Source organism: Colobus angolensis, unplaced genomic scaffold (genome assembly GCF_000951035.1).
Source record: "Colobus angolensis palliatus isolate OR3802 unplaced genomic scaffold, Cang.pa_1.0 Scaffold2, whole genome shotgun sequence".
Lineage (NCBI taxonomy): Eukaryota > Metazoa > Chordata > Mammalia > Primates > Cercopithecidae > Colobus > Colobus angolensis.
Genome location: NW_012115154.1, coordinates 23,806,838 through 23,828,602, shown reverse-complemented (window position 1 = coordinate 23,828,602; position 21,765 = coordinate 23,806,838). Strand labels below are relative to the sequence as shown.

At 40.3% G+C, this 21,765-nt stretch overlaps 1 protein-coding gene across 1 annotated transcript in view; it reads right to left on the bottom strand.

Annotated features, from left to right (window-relative positions):
• RBM33 (RNA binding motif protein 33) overlaps positions 1-21,765 on the bottom strand; it is a 134,447-nt gene that overhangs the window by 43,063 nt on the left and 69,619 nt on the right. The window contains exons 10-12 of the mRNA XM_011941593.1: positions 2,077-2,209; positions 1,331-1,674; positions 1-93 (exon numbers count right to left, since the gene is read on the bottom strand). Coding sequence (XP_011796983.1) covers positions 1-93; positions 1,331-1,674; positions 2,077-2,209 — 570 coding nt within the window. The remainder of the gene's footprint in view (positions 94-1,330; positions 1,675-2,076; positions 2,210-21,765) is intronic.

Sequence of the window (21,765 nt, the reverse complement as noted above, 5' to 3'; positions counted from 1 at the left end):
CTGGTGCGGAGGCTGATGCTGCGGTGGGGGCTGTTGCTGAGGTTGCTGAGGCTGAGGCTGATGTGGAGGGGGCAATGGAGGATGCAATGGCCCCTTCCATGTCCAAAGAAAGAGAAATAACAGTTCACAAATGGTTATACCGGGCATAATCACTTCAATCATTTCCTTAAAAACCTCAACACAAGAAAGGCACTTTCACTGGTACCAAAACTTCATTTTAGACTTGCTGATGAAGGTAATACTATCTTAAATGCAGTAATAAGCCAGAAGCTATTACCTTAAATTTTATATTTAATCCAGTAATTCTAGGATTGAATTGTCCTAAAGAAATAAGTATGCAGACAAACTCCTAACTCTAAAGTATGTTCCCTGTAGCACTATGATACTGAAGTACGGAAACCAGTCTGCACACATGCAAACACACAGCATGAAAGGGAGCCGTGAACAGCACTCTTAAATGATGGCATCAAAACCAACTCACTGACATGAAAAGATCCAATGATACATTACACTGGAGGGAAAAAAGCAGGTGGCGAGAAGATGTGCATTTTAAAAAAGACAAAAAAAAAAATGTTCCTGAATTGTTTCTAGGTAACGAGAGTATTTAATTTCCTTTCTTGTACTTACATATACTCTAAGATTCTGCAATAGGGATATATTAACTGTATTTTTTTAATAAAAAGAAAAATTCTTAAAAACATTTTATCTTCCTTTAACACCCTAGATAATACTCATTTTCCTTTTTTAGCTTAGATCCATGTGTTTTTAAATAGTTGATTCAAGTTTACCATCGCTACGTATTTTAATAGTAACCCTACAATACAAGAAGAAATATAAACCTGGTAAGATTTACAGACACATGTCAACCCATGAAGCAGAAGCCGGTCAGCAGAGGGCACTCAAGGCCCTCAAATAACCAGTGAACAGCAACATTTTCTTCCCGCCATGCAAAGACTCTTCAAAACTGTCTACTGCAGGAATGTAATCTGACAAAGTATTTCCACTGGTAAACCTTTCATGAAATTTTATACAGATGAGCAAATGTATTATCAAAACATGTCCTAATTTTATTAGTAGAGTCTTTAAAAAATCCTAATAAGTAGTATTTTTCAATTCCCAAAAAAATGACATTTTCTCATTTTTTTCTTGTATTGAGATAAGCAACAGTGTCAAAAAAAGTTGTCTTTAATAAACAGTACATTTAAGACTAATACCCTTATTCTTTAAATAACCATAAATTAGTAGGCTCAAATAAAAATGTTTAACTTTATGAAACACAAAGACTCAAAGCCACACACTTTTTCCCTGGAGGTTTGCTCAGGACGCATACCTGCAGGTTGGGCTGTGCGTGTGTGGGCAGGAACGGCTGTCCTGGGCCCGGCAGGAACGGCTGTCTAGGAGGAATGAAGGGCCGTGTGCTTGCCGACCCAGGCTGGCTGAAGTGCAGAATCCCCACCGGACCTGGAGGCTGCAGGGCTGGTCGTACGGGCCGCTCTCTCGGGAACACTGGTTGCTGTCCTTGCTGATTAAATGCTGGTCCTGGCTGAGTGAATGGTAGAGGACTCTGAGCAGGAACAGGATGGCTACTGTTCAGAAGGGTAGGAGGTGGTGGTGGTGGAGGGGGACTTCGCTGTTCCAGAAAAAGATGGCTCGGGAATCTCGGTTCACCTGAAACTGAAAGGTAACACAACATCATTAACTTCAGGTTAAAAAGACCATGTGCTGCTCAGAAAAGCAATCTGAAGCACTATCCTAATGTGGGCAAAAATCACAAGTGTTGACAGGTTATGAACATTTGGAAACAATTCCAGATTTTGCCTCTTATTTCTAGATTGCTTCATTTGTCATTTTCTATACATAAATTCCTCCTTTATATGAGATGCTCCCATTTTGGATACCAACAATATCCAATTTTAGCACCTGAAATGATAGGCAGAACTGCTATGGTACAAAAACCTGGCATTCCTAACAACATCTCCAACTGGGAGTTAAATTCAGTTTACAAAATAAATGTGTTTGGGCACATCACCCAACACAGCTTCTGCTGTTACTCCACACCACTCACTCTTTCTGTACCTCCTAAGAAGAAAGGGTCTCGCTCCTGAGGCGGGGGTGGGGCTCTCCACTGGTCCTGGAGAGGGAGTCGTGGGGGCTGGCTGAAACTGTTGGGAACAGGTCCAGGTGTATGCTGTGGAAATTCTGGTGGGCCCTTAAGAACAACAAGAGAGAAACAGGGAGAAGGACAGAAAAATGGTATGTAATTTTCAGAAATACAGACCTGGTTCCAAGTTTTCCTCGAAAATGTCAAGTAATGTGTCTCCTAACAGTCATTGTCTTTCTCTTTCTATACACACACACACACACACAGAGTCATGCATCCTTAATGACAAGGACACATTCTGACACGCATCCTTAGGTGATTCCATCATGCGAACACCACAGAGTGTACTGTAACCACACACACACACCCCCCTAGATGGCAGAGCTTTCTACACACCTGGCCTGTATAGTACACACTAGTAGCTTGAAGGCTACACACCAGGGCAGCATATGACTGTACTGAATACTGCAGGCAACTGTCACACAATGCTAAGTATCTGTGGATGTAAACATACCCAACCCTAGAAACGGTTACAATAAAATGCAGTATTATAATCTCACTGAAATACCGCTGTCTCCGCAGTCCACCATTCACCAAGACATCCTTACACAGCACATGACCGCACGTATTAACATGAAAACTAAGTATTAAACAGCAGGTGATTCTGCCATACTAAATGACCAAAAATCAAAACACAGCAACTAGAAATTAAGTCAATGTCTTAATGTCATTGTAAAACAAGAATATTATTTTTAAGCTTATTGAAATCCATCCAATTATTAGCCTCTTTCCCATTAATCCAAAACACTGTCATGACATTTATCTTTTTAAAGATGCTAATCTTTGCTATTTAACACGACTGTGGGCTGCAGCTATGAAACTGCTTCACTTTAAAAGAAAAATTCAATCAGCAATTCCTGACTTAACAGAAAAATGTGAAATGTTTAAGAAACTAAATTATTACAAACAAAACAGTACACAGAGTCCTTTGGATAAAAAAATTCAAGCAAATTCTCACAGATTAACTTTTTTCAAAAACTACATGTTACTAAAACTCTTTAGAGACAAATTAAAATTACTTCATTTTTCAGTTGGCCTTTCAGGTACTCAGGGAGATTTTTTTAAACCACTGTATTGACCTAGGCAGCAGCATAAAGATAAAGAAATGTTCGCCACTTTTTCACTGCTCCAAAAAGAATTAACTATTAACTATCATCAAAATAATTTTCATTTAATAGCACCTTGTTCTTTGAAACTGAGTCAATTATTTCACAACTTTTAAGTATTACTCTTCTCACAAACTTATAATCTCAATGCCTTGGCCTGTCATTTTATTACTAATTCGCTGTTCCCTCGAAACGCAACATTTTCTAGCACTGAAAATGCTCTTTCGGCCGGGCGCGGTGCCTCAAGCCTGTAATCCCAGCACTTTGGGAGGCTGAGACGGGCGGATCATGAGGTCAGGAGATCGAGACCATTCTGGCTAACACGGTGAAACTCAGTCTCTACTAAAAAAAAATTTTTAAAAACTAGCTGGGCGAGGTGGCAGGCGCCTGTAGTCCCAGCTACTTGGGAGGCTGAGGCAGGAGAATGGCGTGAACCCGGGAGGCGGAGCTTGCAGTGAGCTGAGATCCGGCCACTGCACTCCAGCCTGGGCGACACAGCCAGGCTCCGTCTCAAAAAAAAAGAAAGAAAATGCTCTTCCACACTGCATTTCCCTTCCTTCTCCCTGCAAAAGTCTGTTCTACCCATGGCATTGGGAGAACAGACAAAACGAACACTAATATAAACACCATAAACTCCTAAGATTGTTGGCTACAAAATAATAAAGAAATGTTTAACACACAAATATTATATCTTTATAAAAACATAAACTTTAGGCACTTATTGAAACAGGTACAACAGGAAGTCCAAAGCTGAAACTCTCATAGCTTTTATTACTTTAGGTGAAACAAGGAAATCCATACTATACTATTGCCTGACATTAGGGAGTGTCACTTCTCTAGATAAAGACATCAATTAAGACACAACCCAATAAATGTCAGTAACTGAGGAATATATTTGTAAGTGAGAATACATATCATATACACGGTCTTTTACCCCTAATAAATGTGTATACTTTATCATAATGATAATTTGAAAAGTCACTGATAAGATACTTTGATATGGATCTCTTTTTCTGAGAGAGAGAGAGAGAAAGAGAAAGAGAGCAAGAGAAACAGAGTCTCACTGTTACCCAGGCCGGAGTGCAGTGGTGCAATCAGCTCACTGTAGCCTCAAACTCCTGGGCTCAAGGGATCCTTCCACCTCAGCCTCCCGAGTAGCCAGGACTTACAGAGCATGCCACCACATCCAGCTAGTTTTTCTGTAGAGGCAGGGTCTTGCTACATTGCCCAGGTTAGTCTCGAACGCCTGGGCTCAAACAATTCTTCCACCTCAGCCTCCTAAAGTACTTGGATTACAGGCATGAGCCACAACACCTGGCCAATATTCTTGAATATTTAATATCTTTACTTTGCTAATAATATGCTAGAAAAATACTTCTAATAGCACAGGCCATTACATACTGTTACTCACTAAATCTGCATGAGGAATTTCAATGAGCTTGCCTGCTTTCTCCCACTGCCAAAGCTTTTTCCTCGTTTTAAAATATTTTCATCTTTTGTTTGAAGTCAATGAAACACATGGTGTGAGCATGAATGTATCTCCTCCAAAATAATATTGTATTCCTCCAGGTAACTTAAATGTTCTATTTATAAAGTATAGCATTAGTATTCCATCTCCACTTTTGTGTATCAACATGATTCTGACATACACAGACAGTTCCTGACTTACAATGGTCCAACTTACGATGTTTGCAACTTACAGCGGCCTCATCCTGATGTAACTCACTGTAAGTGCGGAGTAGCTGTGCAAGCATTTCAAAACGTGTCTTAAAATAATCTTCCAAACTTTCTGAAGGACAATAAATTAGCAATCAAGGTTCTGCATTATTTCAAAAAAACGTTTAAATGATGCTTCTCAGAATGACATGGAATAAAACAAACAACTGCCTGCCTCTCCATGCAGAGAGGTTGACTGATCACATTGTTTCCAACCCACGCAAATTGGCAATGGTGGTCCTGAATAAAAATCCTTTTCCAATTACTCAGCCTGTTTCCTTAAGCTGTTTCAATGCACACTTGACTACACTTATTTCGGGGGAGGAGGCACACGGGAGGGGTTTCAAACAGATAAATACAAAAGGAACCAGCAAGATTCATTAAAAGAATTTGCATTGAGAAATGTAAAACATATGGATGAAAATGATGTCACTGAGACACCACAAAGAGACAATATCACAGCCTGAAACAAGCTAATAGTTGTGAAAAGTAAAAATCACTCAAATGTAAACTCTTCAAATGAAAAACGGGTATTTTATGACATTTTAGCTTACAAATACGAAATTAGTAACACCTCTGGAAACTATGAAAAACCATTTCCAACGTTAAGTGTGGTTATGATAGCTCTCTTCATGTAACTGAGTCAAGATCAACCACAAGTAGGTTTGATGTTGGTTTGCCCAACCACCTACATAAGAGTTTGGATGGGGCTGATTTCGATTCAACAGAGGGAGGAGGTTTCTAACACTCTCCCAGCAATAAACACATCCTCAACCCACAGAAGCACTCACTCAGGAGGAGGAGCACCGCCTGCTGGGCACGATCTCAAAGCGAACTGGACTAGAGCAACTTCAAGGTCCAAGCCAACTCACCAACAGTGGGTCTGTTGATGTTCTTGAAATTACAGACCAGTTAAAAGACAAACTGGTAAATCTGGCTGGCATTAGTGCAGCCAGGCACACACTGGGCGTCAGGTGACAGCAAGAGTGGGTCAGGGAGAAGGAGCCCCGAGTAACAGCCGGGATGAGGTGTGGGCCTCTGTCTGCCAAGTCTGGAACCTGGGAGGTGCTCACAAAGAGACTGACGGAATTAAATGTTCATTTTCTTACTTTTCTGGTAGGTCTTGATGCCTAGTGGGAGCCAGATTAGGAGACCTAAGAACAAAGTCTCAGCACGGGTTAGAGTTGGGGAAGTGGGTTCTAAATCAAGGCTCAGGTTCTAGGTGACAAAACAGGAAGGTACTAGCAATGCGAATGGCCATTCTTTCTACTTGCCAGGACTCACAGCCTTTTATAGCTGAGCAAACGCTCCTACACACTCCCTACCACACAGTGACTGACAACTGCAGGGATTCTTGCAGAACTTAAACAACCACGGCGAATTCAACATGGGCCAGTCAAGAACCAACATTTTATAAGCAGCCACTTTAGAATGAGGACCGAAGGGAATCAGGCCCCCAGTCCACTGGCAGAGTGCAGGAATTCCTGGGTATGACGCTGTCACCATGTCGATACCAGGGCCCCATGAACTCATCAACACACAGCGAGGAAACTAAAACTTATGACATTAAATCACTGGTCCAAGGTTACAACACTATTTTAGAATTTTTATTTTTCTGTAAGTTCACTCAACCACATCAGGGATTTCAATATTCAAGAAAACCAAGTTAAAGCTCCTGCAAGGGTTCATTTTATTCATGACATAACAAAAACACAGTGGAGGGAGTTTCAACCCATATAGTAAGAAATCTTATCAAAATTACTAAATCTGGCTTACAACTTGTCCCCAACTTAGATATAAAAATGGCAGTGTACTCCCAACTCAGAAGGTGGACCCTGGACACTCGTCACATTACACATTACGTACTTCCCCTTTCCATCACAGGTATGTCCTTGAAAAATGTTCACTCTTACATTTCTGTCTCAGCCAAAATGCAAAATTACTACAGAAAACGGCTTCTCTTGTAACCCTTGGTACAGAACCTTTACCTCCTCCTGTCCCTGTTTCACTCTCTGGTCACCTCCCTGTATCAGGAGACGCCTGACACAGGGCCCAGATGGACCCAAGCCTCCAACTCCTCTACGCCTGTGGCCGGGCTCCTAAAGGCTGGAACATGAAGAATTCCATGAATTGGAATCACTAAAAGCTTTTATTTTATTTTAACTGGCTCATCAGTGTCAATCAGCAGTTTTTCGCCCTTCTCTCACTGCCCAGGATAATTTCACACCTCTGAGCACCTTCTAGCAATTCCACCACACAGCTGTCCCCTCTGCCTGCAAGGCCCTCGGCATCCTCACCGCACCTCCTTCCCATCCTTCTCTGCATCCACCTGCACCTAAACATCACTTTCTACCATGAGTAATGGACTTGCTGCTAATTTTTAGCAACAGTCTATTTGTTAAAAATAAACATAAATTCTCACTCTATTAGACATTTGGTCAGATTTTTCATTTAAAAGATAGGAACAGTATGCTGAAGTAGAACAGAAGGTGAAAGTCGGCCACCGATGTGCCGACAGGCCGTCAGCCCTAACTAGTCAGCACACTTCAGGGCTCGTAACTCATTAGCTCTATCAGTCACTACTATGCTAATGAGCTGGCAAAAAAGCAGACATCAGGAGGTGCCAGAAAGAACGGGAACAGTAAAATGTACTTTCAGAGAAAGCGGGAGAGTCCTTTGGGGCTATTTCCACTTCAGCCTTAAACACATTTTTATTGTATTAACAGCTGGAAATCAGCATCACTGGGCGTGAACATTTTTTATCAATTTACAATTACTTTGCCAATCTTAACAAAGAGTAAAGCAAAGCTTGATGCATCAGTCACTCAGAATGACAGGTAATTATGCACTACCACTCTCTCCGATCTCGGCTCAGTTTCCCCTTCACCCCTTTCCGGTGTGCCAGTTGCCAGGTGTGCAGCTGCAGGGTGTACTGTTCCCATAGGACCAACCAGCAGCAGGCAGAGCTCCTCCCCAGGTGCAGAAAGAAGGGCTGCTTCTGTAGCTGGCCTTTTGTCACTCAGCTCTCATGCCAGGGAAGTGCCAGTTCTCTTTAAATTTTGCCTATAATAGAACAAGCTGAAAGAGGTCCTGATCTTTCAATCTTCATTATTTAATAGATGAATCCCTAATATTTATTACGGCTTTCCTTACTGGGCTTAGAACTGGAAAATGCCATTTCTTAGAAAATTCTGTAGTTCTTCTAAGCTCCATGATTGTATCTTAGTGCCACGAGTCGCATCCTCAATAGTACAGAGGTCCTCACTTATCCACAGTTTCATTTTCTGGGGTTGAGTTACACACCATCAATTGAAATCTGAAAATATTAAATGGAAAATTCCAGAAATAAACAATTCATAAGCTGTACCCTGTACACCTTTCTGAGGAGCATGACCAAATCTCTTGCCATCCTGCTCCGTCCACCCTGGGGAATGAAATCATACCTTTGTCCAGAGGATCCATGCTGAAGACACACCCTGCATGCTAGCCCATTAGTGACTTGGTCAACGTCTTGGTTATCAGATTGATTGTCACAGTACTGCAGAGCTTGCATTCAAGTAACTCATATATTACTTAATAATGGCTCCAAAATGCAAGAGTAGCAACTGTTTTATTGTATGATTAGCTATTGTTGTTCATCTCTTATTGTGCCTAATTTGTAAATTAAACTTCATCGTAGGTATGCATGTACAGGAAAAACCATGGTCTCTACTGGGGGACTTGCAGTACACGCCCCTTGGATAAGGCGGGCACCACAGCACCAGCCATGCAGCTGCTTCAGCAGAGCTCTTTATAAACCCTTTTTCCCACCCTCCATCAGGCAGTTAATTTCAAGTCCTCAAAAAGACAGATTTTTCTCATTATAGATAAGGCAAAACGTAACTGGGAGAGTAGACTGGCCTCCACTCCACCCTGAGCAGAGTCAACCAAGGTTCGCTTTTTTACTTTGCCACAGGTTGTGATCAGGGAAAAGGACTCTGTCTTTAGCCCTTTCATCCTTTTTCCAAAAGAAAAGAGTTACTGAATTAGAAGAATAAACTCAAAGAGTTTAGTCCACAAACCTAGGTTTCCATAAAAATTCCAAGCCACCTGAGAACTAGGTACTTTACTTCTTAGGTCTCTAAGCACTATCAGATTCCCTGGAAGATTTCCCTGGAACTTTAACGTTGTGATTTTCATCTCTTCCCAGAACTCTCTTTCCTTTAACTGACTATTTACATGCTGTCTAAATGCACAGTCACTGGCACTTAAATGTTACTGATACATAACAAAGCCCTCAAAATTCTCTCTCTCTCATGATAGTTTTTCCACACTCAGTGGAAAACAAAAGCCTTTAAAATCCATCACTAATGTTCAAGCAGAACTTTATTCTAACTTCCAGCGATCCTGCAGGTGCCCGGGTGGAGAAGCAGCACTCATCATCTAACCTGACAGCTCTCCCAGCCCTGTCTCCATCCCAGCCACTTACCAGCTACGGCCTTGAGCTCATGACTGAATCTGTCTGGGCCTCAGTTTGCTCACCTACGAAACAGCGATAACAATAGTACCCACCTCACAGGGGCAGGAAAGTCCTTAGGACAGTATCTAGCAAATAACAAAAGTTCATCATACATGTCGTTATCATTTTTACACGTTTTTGTAGACAGCAGCAGTTTTTGTAGACAGACTGTAAATATGATATACAGCTTCTGAAATATGTCCATGTCTTCTGTAATATTTCCATGTTTCCAAACAGGTTAAAAACCAAATCAGTACAGATTCCCTGTTTGCATTCTTATTTCTGAGTTCAAATCAGAAATCCCTCATAAAGTACCAGCAAGTCCTAGAAACTTTGTCTCTTGAATCTCTCCAAACCACTCCCACTTCTCTCTGCCCTTCAACTGTCGGGTGCGAGAGCTGAGACCAGGCCTGCCTTATACATCAATGTGTTTCCATGCTTGGCCCAGTGCCTGGCACACAGGCGGTTATAAATATTTAATGGATGAATGAAATGCCTGTTTGTAATAGCAAGGTATTCCCCGAGCCTCACATTCTCAACCTGGAAGTACTGCACCATGCTGTAAAACCAGCTGCCCACAAAACACGGGGAGAGGTGCTGAATGGCTGAAGGAAGGAAGGAAGGAACAAAGGTTAGGATGTACTGACCTAGACCTTGGGCAATGAACTGCCTGAGGCTTTTGAGCTGAGCAGATGTGAAACACATACACGCACTAGGACCAAAGAGAAGCCAAGATCTGGGGTGATCACTGGTTTAGAGACAGAAAGATTAACAGAACTGAGTTCTTACATGTATGACAGAATTTTTTTTTTTTTTTTAAGAGACAGGGTCTTGCTCCGCCACCCAGACTGGAGTGTAGCGGCACGATCATAGCTCACTGCATCCTCAAACTCCTGGGCTCAAGTGATCCTCTTGCCTCAGCCTCCAGAGAGCCCAGGACTACAGGCATGAGCCACCACATCTGGCTGATTTTTAAATTTTTTGTAGAGATGGGGTCTCACTGTGTTACCCAGGCTAGTCTGAAACTCCTGGCCTCGAGGGATCTTCCCGCCTTGGCCTCCTAAAGCACTGGGTTTACAGGCGTGAGTCACTACATCTGGCCGATAAGAAATCATTTTAGGCCGGGCACGGTGGCTCAAGCCTGTAATCCCAGCACTTTGGGAGGCCGAGATGGGCGGATCACGAGGTCAGGAGATCGAGACCATCCTGGCTAACACGGTGAAACCCCGTCTCTACTAAAAAATACAAAAAACTAGCCGGGCGAGGTGGCGGGCGCCTGTAGTCCCAGCTACTCGGGAGGCTGAGGCAGGAGAATGGCGTAAACCTGGGAGGCGGAGCTTGCAGTGAGCTGAGATCCGGCCACTGCACTCCAGCCTGGGCGATAGAGCGAGACTCCGTCTCAAAAAAAAAAAAAAGAAATCATTTTAACTCGTATTCTATGTAATATTGTTAGATAAAACGAATGAGAGGACCATGCTGACTGGCTTCTTCCCCCTGCAGCTGGGAGAAGAGTGATAGTCACCGGCAGGAGGCCAGCAGTTCCATGCTAATGGGGTTTGGCTCTGCATCCCCACCCACAGCTCATCTCCAACCGTAAACCCCACGGGTGGAGGGAGGGACCTGGTGGGTGGTGACTAGATCACGGGGGCAGTTTCCCCCACGCTGTTCTCATGATGGTGTATGAGTTTTCACAAGATCTGATGGTTTAAAAGTGGCACTTCCCCACTTTGCTCTCTCTCCTGCCACCATGTGAAGAAGGTGCCTGCTTCCCCTTCGCCCTCCTGTCATGATTGTAAGCTTCCTGAGGCCTCTCCAGCCATGCGGAACTGTGAGTCAATTACACCTTTTTTCTTTATAAATTACCCAGTCTTGGGTAGTTCTTTATAGCAGTATGAAAACAGACTAATACACATGCTGTCTCATTTAATCCTTATCACAACCCTACAAGGTAGGTATTCTGCTCACAGAAATCTTCTGACCATTTAAATAACCTCCACTTAGTACAAGGTTAGAAAGTGGCAGAACTTGAATTCAAACCCAGGCTGCCTACCTGCAGAGGCACACTGGGGATTCCTTGGCATGAACAGCAAATGGGGAGGGATTTTTCTCACATTCCCTAATCAGTCCCTAATCATATGTTTTATCATCACATATGTAAGTGTAATTGTGCAAGTCTATGTGTGTTTCAGAGGCAAGAAAACCAGTAAGTACTACATCAAGTCAAAAGTCAGATAGCCATGGAAATTCCATGGCAGGCTTTAATAAGTAAAAGAAATTATCACTACTCATGTGACCAATCTACAAGACCTGCATTAAAGAGGTAAGACCAAAGACGCTATCTAAGATGTAGAAAGAAACCATTTACTCAGGGTGAGTAAACAAGGCAATTTCCGACCTTGGAAGTTAGTTAAATAGAGCAATAACGGGAAAAGAAGGATTTGCAAGTGTAGCCTGGAGTCTGTACATGCTACAGGCAGGGTGCTGACTCCTGAAGCAGCTGGGTGAAGGGCAGTGAGGAGGGAGTAACATTATGTCACCAAGTGCACAGGATCCAAAGAACCTGAAGTACACACTGACCTTTATAGGTGGGGAGGCTGGCCCAGGGGAAGAGAGCACCTGAATGGTAGATAAATCCAGTCCAATCAGGAGGAAGTCATGACGGCCCATTTTCCAAGATGACAAATGCCCGCATATCAGTCAAGTGGCAGCAGGATAAGAAAAGAGGGCAGATAATGCAAGACACCTCTCAGAAAAAAACATTCAATGACTGATCCATGAAATAAACCAGAGTGAAAAGGGTTGCCTCAGCTGGGGACAGTGCCTCACGCCTATAATCCTAGCACTTTGGGACCCTAAGGTGGGCCAATGCTTGAGCCCAGGAGCTCGAGACTAGCCCAGGCAACATGGTGACACCCAATCTCTACAAAAAGTACAAAAACAAATTAGCCAGGCATGGTGGGAGACACCTGTAGTCCCAGCTACTTGAGGCTGTGGTGAGAGGATCCCCTGAGCCCGGGAAGCTGAGGCTGCAGTGAGGTGCGATCACACCACTGCATTCCGGCCTGAGCTACAGAATAAATGCTGTCTCAGAAAAAAAAGCAGGGGTGGACGGTTACCTTTCTGGCAATGTCAGATGCTACTGGACACAAGGGAGAGCTCACCCGGGCAGATCTGTGGCTTGCCACTGCTCTCATAGAACTTGAGAGTTTAAATATTCAAATAAATTGTTTAACTTTTAAGCTTTAAGATTCCAAAAGCTGCTCACTGACTGTTAACACTATTGCTTTTCTGAATCAGAAGTTTGACAAATAGCAGGTGTCCTGAAACGCACAGTGTCACTTTTCCTGTTTTCTGTTTGTTTTGAACACAAGTGGCACTTTTCTCTTTTCCTCTAATTACACAACTTAAATTCCGACGAACATGTCAGCCACATGGAAAAGACTGCTTAACTTGCTTACCTAGCACAAATTATCACTTATTCCTTATAATAGAGCCCTAATTTTATTCAGGACAACACTGCCCAGATAAAAACTACATATTCCAACTTATAAGGAGGGTGACATTTGGCTAGACTCTGGCCAACAGGAGCAGTTGTCAGCTGGAGGATGGGTGGCGGGGAGCTCCCTAGGGGACACCTCAGCTGGCCTGTACCTTCTGCCCTTGCCCTCCCCTTCTTTTGGCCTGGAATACAGACAAATGCATTAGGTGATGGGTAGATGGAAAAAAACACGAGTCCCTGATAGAGCTGCTATACATAAAAAATAAAAGCTTTTTCATTTTTATGCAAAAAATAAAACAGTCACTGTTAACTAAGTTTTCTGTCAAATGCAGCCTCATTCACATCCTGACTCAGTCAAATATTATAGCCAGTTTATTATATTGTAGCTGATATAAATACTGCTCCAAGAACCTGGCAGACAAGTCACTTTTCCTCGATGAGATAAAGAAACTCAGGTTTACAGAGTTAAAAGTGAATTAACTAAGTTTACATCACCAATGAATGACAACTAAGATGACAAGAACCCACATTTTCACACTCTTGGTTTACTAAGTGCTTTATCCATCATACTACACTGATTCTGCTAAAACAAATTTATCTCCAAGCAATGCCATATAAATCATGGTTCCAAAATCTGACATTCATAAGAGGTTCTGTTGATGTGGTCATTCCTTTATTAACTTCTATCATTTCACAGGAATAAGGGTACTACATGACCAATTCCCTCTACCAAATACAAAATTATCTTAAAACTGTCATGAGCTGTGAATACCTCACTTAACAGAACTTTCAGTACTGATGTTAATTCTACCTTTTGAGAGAAAAGGCTACTTTAATCCTCTCAAATAATTGCTCAATTTTGCTTTTCTTTATATCCCTTTAAAAATCCAAGGTAAGAAATTATTATTCTCTCTCATATAATTCTCATACAAATTATACTTTCACTTTTCTGCATCTCTTGTTAATTACATGATTTTTATCTATATTAATCCTATTCAAGAAGAACAGATACCTCTGGTTACAAAAAAAAAAAAAGATGAAAAATTTTGCATAAATTGCTTAGCACAAAGTTAATCGTATAAAGCCAAGAATAAAAAGGCACTAACAGCTATTATGTGACTTATCAGCTTCCCTAAAAGGGTCAGTCCGTATATTTTAATAAGACTAATTAAATACCTTAAAAATGTCATTGAAACTTCATGAATCTTTCAATAAATTATAACCAATCTCTACAACATGTTTTCCTTTATTAATCTCACTTAAAATACAAAGAACTATATAAGAAACCAATTGACACTTAGGAACACCTCTCAGTTAATTCCGATTAAACGGGTTGAATGCAAAGAATAAAGGCCACTAGTGAGCCCTGACATAATTAAAATTACAGCCCTCTACCACAATATGTTAATCCTCTTATTTCAGTATTCTCCATGGTTTTTTTTTCTTTCAGGTTATGCCTTGTTTAAATGCCTATATTCATCTTCCTAGAGGGTATTTTTACATTTATAGATGCATTCTAAACATTCTGAAGAAAGACATACCTTGTGCCAAGTACTAGGTTTCAAAAAACACCACATGAATTTAAATACATTAGGATAATATTAATGGTTCAAGCAGTGAAACAAGAGCACCCACTACAAACTACAAAACTTTTTGGTGCAAAATGGTGTTTTGATGAACCTCCTGAAGACTACTTACATTATTTCCTGAAATGAAAAACTCTTTATTTCTGCACCCTCACCCCTCCCACGCCCCTCCTGAAACAACTCCTCCCAATGACTGGCCCCGCTGTAGTAAACTTCCTCACTTCAGTACTTAACGAGGGTCACAATTTTATGTAGTTACAATTCAACTTACTGGATTCTATGATATTTTCTCAGTTTACAGAAATTCAATTTCATATTGAAGGAGAAAGCACAGCATAAAAACTAAGAGAACTGGCCTCTAGTCCTATCTCCCGTGTCCAGTTGTGTGAACTTAGGCAATTTGATCTTTCCCAAAGTCAGCTTGTCAATCTCGAAAACAAAAAAATAATAATTTTTTACTTTTGCTCCACAAGCTACTGAACACAAACTGTGGAATATAGTGATCACTCAATTTTTTTTATTCACTACTGATTTTCAACCATATATGCTCTATAAAGACTGTATTTCCTCATTCAAAAAAACAGAAAAAAAATGAACCAACTAAAAAAGGAAAGCAGTAGTATCAGCTATGTCAACTGAAAAGCATACAGTCTGTCTTAAAGTCTCATCTGTGAATACACTGACTATATCATCCACAATCCACTCCTAGGCATTTACTGACAACTTATGTTCCAAAAAAAAAAAAAACTCTGTACACACACACACACACACACACACACACACCCCAAAAAAACCCTGCCATAAACAAATGTTTACGGCAACTCTAATCACAACAAAGACTAGAAATAACTCAAATGCCTATCAGGTGACTGGGTAAACAAACTGTGCTATATCCATATACTGGAATACTACTCAGCAATAGAAAAGACAAACTACTGACTGGTGCAGCAAATGGATGAATCTCAAATGTGTTATGCTACAGGAAAGCAGGCAGGCTCCAAATGAAACAAGCTCTATGATTCCATTTACGTAACACAATTATAGGAACAAACACTTTCAGTGGTTGCCAAGGGCCAGTCGGCAGAGGGGCTAACCACAAGAGGCAGGAGAGTCCCTGGGTGATTATATAACGGTAGGCCCTAAGCAAAACTCACACACCTGTACACCCAGAGGACTCAATTTTTAAAGTAAAAAATTATCATCTTTTGGAAGAACTGCTTTTTGGTTTGGTTTTGTTTCGTTCTTACTTGACATGGAGTCTCACTCTGTCGCCCAAGCTGGAGAGCAGTGGCACGATCTCAGCTCACTGCAACCTCCACCTCCTGGGTTCAAGCAATTCTCCTGCCTCAGCCTCCCAAATAGCTGTGACTACAGGCACCCACCACCATGCCCAGCTAATTTTGTATTTTTAGTAGAGACGGGGGTTTCACCATGTTGCCCAGGCTGGTCTCGAACTCCTGACTTCAAGTGATCCACCCACCTCAGCCTCCCAAAGTGCTGCTTTATAATAAAACAGGACTTCTTTCCAAGTATGCCTTAAAAATGCACCTAAACAGAACCACAGGTCTTCAACGACTCCCGGGAAGTTAAATATTAAAACAAAAAAAGCGGTGTGCTTTCTAGGACACGTCACTAAAAACAGATAACTAAGATTTCCTTGGCAGAGAGGAGCTCCAAGACTTTCAACTTTGTGTCCAACATTTCATAGGCTAAATTATTAAGTTGCAGATAGGCGAACTGCACTGAGGTTAAGTCTCTATATATGGCACTCTACATCTGAAGAGAATTTAAAAGGTGTCCCAGTCGATGTTAACAGATTGACTTAGCCAACAAACAAAAAACAGCCCTCTGCTGGTATGCATAGGAGATTGCTTCCAGGCCCCCGCACATACACATGTTGTACAAGGGACAACTGTAGTTTATCACAAATTTTAGAAAGCAGTTTTTACAAAGGAGCTCAATGGCTCCAACAGAAGAAACAAGAAACCAATTCTATGTAATTTCAAGGAGTACTCCCTGGCCTTTGAGTGAGTAGCATGGACTTTAACCCAGCCCTCTGTCTACCCAACACATGCACTGCATGCTGACCAAGCAGCAAGTTAAAGGGTTACTGAATTTGATAAACCACCTTCTTTAATAGCTGTTACCATAGTGTTTAGCTGCTCCTGTTACTGCTGCAGATGGGAATTCATTGATATGATTAAATTTGATGGTATGATAATGTATGGTAATCACGATTAATCAGAAACTCACTAGCAAGTGGAGGATGTTGGGTATTATGTCACCTGCATTTTAAACTGCATTCTCTCCTTGCAAGCCTGACAATGTTTGACAGCTGGAAGGATCTCCTACTATATGCGCCTGCTACTACTTATAGGTCTGATCAGAGAAAATGCCCATGATTCCTTCCATAGCTTAAGTGCTGGTAACTATAAGGCACTGCAGGCATGTAAAAACAGTAGGTGTTCAAAAGCAAGACTTTCTTTCCTGGATGGAATAAAGTCTGGATTCTCATCTGCAAGGGCTGTAATCAGAAAGAAATGTGATTTGATGCAGCAGTCTCATCAAACATGATTTGCATGAAATGGCCTATAAAACACATCCAGGAAACATCATTCACTGCCACCTGATACCATGTGCCCAAATGCAGCCCAAACTATAAGACCTGTGATGCACTGTAACTAGAGTCAACACAAATGAGAACCTCATTTGCTAGGTCTAAGTAAGTAATAATACGATTGTTAAGAAGATGCATTTAACCTTAAAAGTATAGTTTATTTTAAATTTTAAAAAAAGGCACTAAGAAATTATTCAGCAGCCAAACTACCTGGTATTTAACAGCCAACTGAAATACCACCATTTGCCCAACACACCAATGTAAAATCAAAGGACTGAATAGTTTTTAAAATTTTTAAACTTATTTTAAAATAGGTTTTAAAACATTCTAGGTCAAGAATCTTTAAAATGATTTTTTCATAAGCTTAAAATTTAGCTCAGGACTTTTTCATACGCTTAAAAACAGCAACTGCACAGAAAAACAAACAATTCACAAAAATCTCAAAACAACACTTTAAAATATTCCGACAACTGACATTTTAAGTTACTTTTTTAAGTGGGCAAACTTTAAAAACAAAAACCTCTCTGAGGACAAATACATGACTAGAAAATACACTTTACGGGTAAGATAAGGACTTACAGTTCTGTATTGGTGACAAAAACACCAGGTATAGCCTTTGCAGAAAGAGAAACCAATTAGATTAATTTAATTGTAAAACAAAGAACATGTGAAATGGAAAACAGAATTTAAAGTGTAGAAACTTACTTCCAGAAAGGTAACTAGCGTTTCTCCCCACTACTTCCTTATTTAAAAGACAAAAAAAAAAAAAAACACAACACAGTGTTTTGTGAAATAGCATTCGACAGCCCTGACATGAACAAAAATGTGTTCATTAAATGGACTAGTGGATGGTAAGAGGCCAGACCAGAAGACTGGACAGAGCCAAGTGCCCAAATGAAACAGGGTCATCAGTCACACAGGACACGCCAAGCTCTGAGGGTATGTTACTTCCTCTGCCCATCAGCCCATGTCAGTATTCATATGTTATCTAATGGAAATATGTTTTACATGTTACTTCCTCTGCCCATCAGCCCATGTAAGTATTCATATGTTATGTAATGGAAATATGTTTTACATGTTACTTCCTCTGCCCATCAGCCCATGTCAGTATTCATATGTTATCTAATGGAAATATGTTTTACATGTTACTTCCTCTGCCCATCAGCCCATGTCAGTATTCATATGTTATCTAATGGAAATATGTTTTACATGTTACTTCCTCTGCCCATCAGCCCATGTCAGTATTCATATGTTATGTAATGGAAATATGTTTTACAATGAGAAGAAAAATAGTTTCAGAGTTCAGAACTAACGTGCATATCTGTAACTAAAATTAAGCACATAAATCTAATTTTTAAATGGAAGCCTAAATTACAAAGCACTTTACAGATCCTTCACTGAGGGACTAGGAAAAACATGCATCCTAGTGCAAAGGCTAACATAACCAACAAACAGTTCAAGCAATTTTCTCCAAAATGATCAAAAACAAGGATCCTTAAGACACCTATTTTGACATGCAGTTGTTTTAAAAATCATTTCTTAAATTCTCCAAACAATGCTAATTAACAAGAAATAAAAATATTACTCTAACTACAAGTAAAGCCCAGAATATCAAATTTTGGCCTCAGATTTGGATTTTTAAGAATAATTTTTAAGAATAATTTTAAAGGCCGGGCGCAGTGGCTCACGCCTGTAATCCCAGCACTTTGGGAGGCCGAGGTGGGCAGATCATGAGGTCAGGAGATCGAGACCATCCTGGCAAACACGGTGAAACCCCGTCTCTACTAAAAATACAAAAAATTAAATAAAAATTAGCCGGGTGTGGTGGCGGGCGCCTGTAGTCCCAGCTTCTGAGGAGGCTGAGAGGCAGGAGAATGGTGTCAACGCGGGAGGCGGTGGAGCTTGCAGTGAGCCAAGATCACACCACTGCACTCCAGCCTGGGCGACAGAGACTTCGTCTCAAAAAGAAAAAAAAAAGAAAAAGAATAATTTTAAAAAATTTTATACACTATGAAAAATAGTATTTCATATTTGGGTGCCTCGATTTCTGTAATTTTTAATTTAAAAACTAGAAGTATCACTCAGCAAAATTTCTGGACATACTAGTTCTAAACTAAGCATAAACACCAAATGTTTCATAGATCCTTTAAAATTTGGAAATCTAGTGGTACTTTTGTGTATTGTCTTTTTTTTTTTTTTACTCTTTTAGTTGGGTACAAAGCTGCATTCTCGTGTAGTTAAATGCATGTGATATAATTCTACTATGCAAATTCACATATGTGGTCTTGAAAACAACAAAAAGTAAAAAATATAAAAATTAAACTGCACACCCCCCTTTACATTACTCATTCTATGCAGGGCTCCTAATAAGCAGTAAGATCACTCTAGATTAAGTTTTGGGTATGTTTATTTGACAACTATGAGCTCCCTCCCGCCCCTCCGCACAGGGCCTGTGGCTAAGTCCACCAGAGCACAGGATGACTGGGACTCTGCATGGGCATTTAGCCACAGACATTCACCAGATATCACACAAACAGGAGTAAACACACAACTCCGACTGATGTGAGGAAGCTACATATGCACTACGAGCACAGCTTTGGATAGAATGTTACCTATCCTAGGAGCAATGAGAATTCCTTTAAAGGTACTTAAGCTGGGGAAAGGAAAGATTACAATGAATCTTGATTTGCTCAATTGCAAATTTCATAACAACCGGCACACAGATTTCTGAATTCAAATCTATTTTTGCGTACCAAGAAGCACACTGACTCAAACAGACCACCTGATAAATCTGAAGTTGAATGTTCCATCACTTTGTGTGTGTGTGTGTCGTCAGTTTTTAAAGCAAAATTCAGTTTGACAAATACTGATTGAACCCCAAATACAGAAAACCACCAGGACAGAAACTGAGGGGCATACAGCCATCCATAAGAACCAAGACAGAGCCTGCAGGACATCCAGCCGTCAATAAGAAATCTCCAGTGGGCTTTGCTAAGCCACAACAATGCTGTCTTCACTATTTTTAAATTTTACTCAAATGAAAATAAGCTTAAGGACATAAGTTAGGTTTCATTTAATGATGCTTGATTCATTTTATAGCTTAGAGACAGCACTATGTACAGCACTTGGCATAAAGTAGATCCTCATTAAATTTTCACAAAATTACATTTACATTCACAGGAAAGAAGTTTAATCTAGCAGTAGAAAAAAGAAAAAATACTCAACAAAGATCTGGCTTACAACTAAAACAACCAGAGAGAGCCTACAGTTTATCCTTCTCCCCAACAAGACTCTGGTGGGCTTTTTAAAAACATAATACCGCTACTGTATTTTTAAAAACACACATTTCATGATTTTCTCTCAGGGAAAAATGATGACAGAAATAAGTAGTGCACTGCACGCGCTATGCCCCAAGTTCACTGTGATGTCAGCACTGGGGACTTAAACGAAGAGACACGCTAAATTGTGGTAAAGACCTGGACTGAAGAGAACACTTACTAAGCTACATTCACATACACGGCTCATTTCTAGCCCAACCATTTCTGATCACCCACACATACTTCCCATCTCAAAAACAAAAACAGAACATTGCACCTCACAGAAACTGTTCAAAACTGCCTTGAAACATATTTACCAAGCTTAGAGTACTATATAACTGAAGAGCAAGTTCAATTTCTCACAAAAATGTTCTTTTATTATCCTCTTCTAATAGCGGCAAAGTATTCTAAGGTTTTATTCCTAACATCAGATACAATTATATTTGCACAACTGAAAAATGAAATAAAAATTGCAATTGACTATTCTAAGTTTATATTAGTAAACATTTTTACAAAAATATAAATTACATTGCTTTAGGTTTATATCTTAACTGCAAATGCTATTCACATCAAATTTTACCCTTGTAGTACAAAACATGAAAACACATCCAAAAATGATTTTAACACAGATATAATCATAGTCCTGAAAAAGCAAAAAGTACTTAACATGTCAGTGCTGTACAATAACTAGCAGACAAACTACTCCACAGAGGAAATATATTCAATGACTGAAATCACACATGTCAGCCTTGGGCAACGGAACTACTAAAACTTGGCTTTTTAGACAACTGCTTCAAAGAGATACCCAATAAAAATCACCTAACGTTTAAAAACAACTAATTTTTAGAACTTGGTAAATAATTTATGGAAACACATTAGCTAACTATAAAGAAATCACGAAGAACCAGCTTTAGAAACTGTGTCGTAATTCATAACTACAAAGAAATGTCTATAAAATACTCTGAACCTTAAATCCAATAATGTTATTTTTGAATAATCACCTGATTATACATTCACATCCTTCATTTAAGCCTTCTTGCCAAATGCCATATATAAATGTTATCTACTGAAGTACCAAAGATAAACAGTTCAATAGGCCATTTAGGTATTTCCTGAAAATCAGACTGTTTAACCTAAATAAGGCTACCTCTGTTTTACATATAAATGACATTAAAATGTTATGGTCAGTACATTTTTTTCCCCAAACTGTTTTTTAAAAAAAAAATGTACTCTCTAGTAAAACCATGAACAAACTACACACTGAA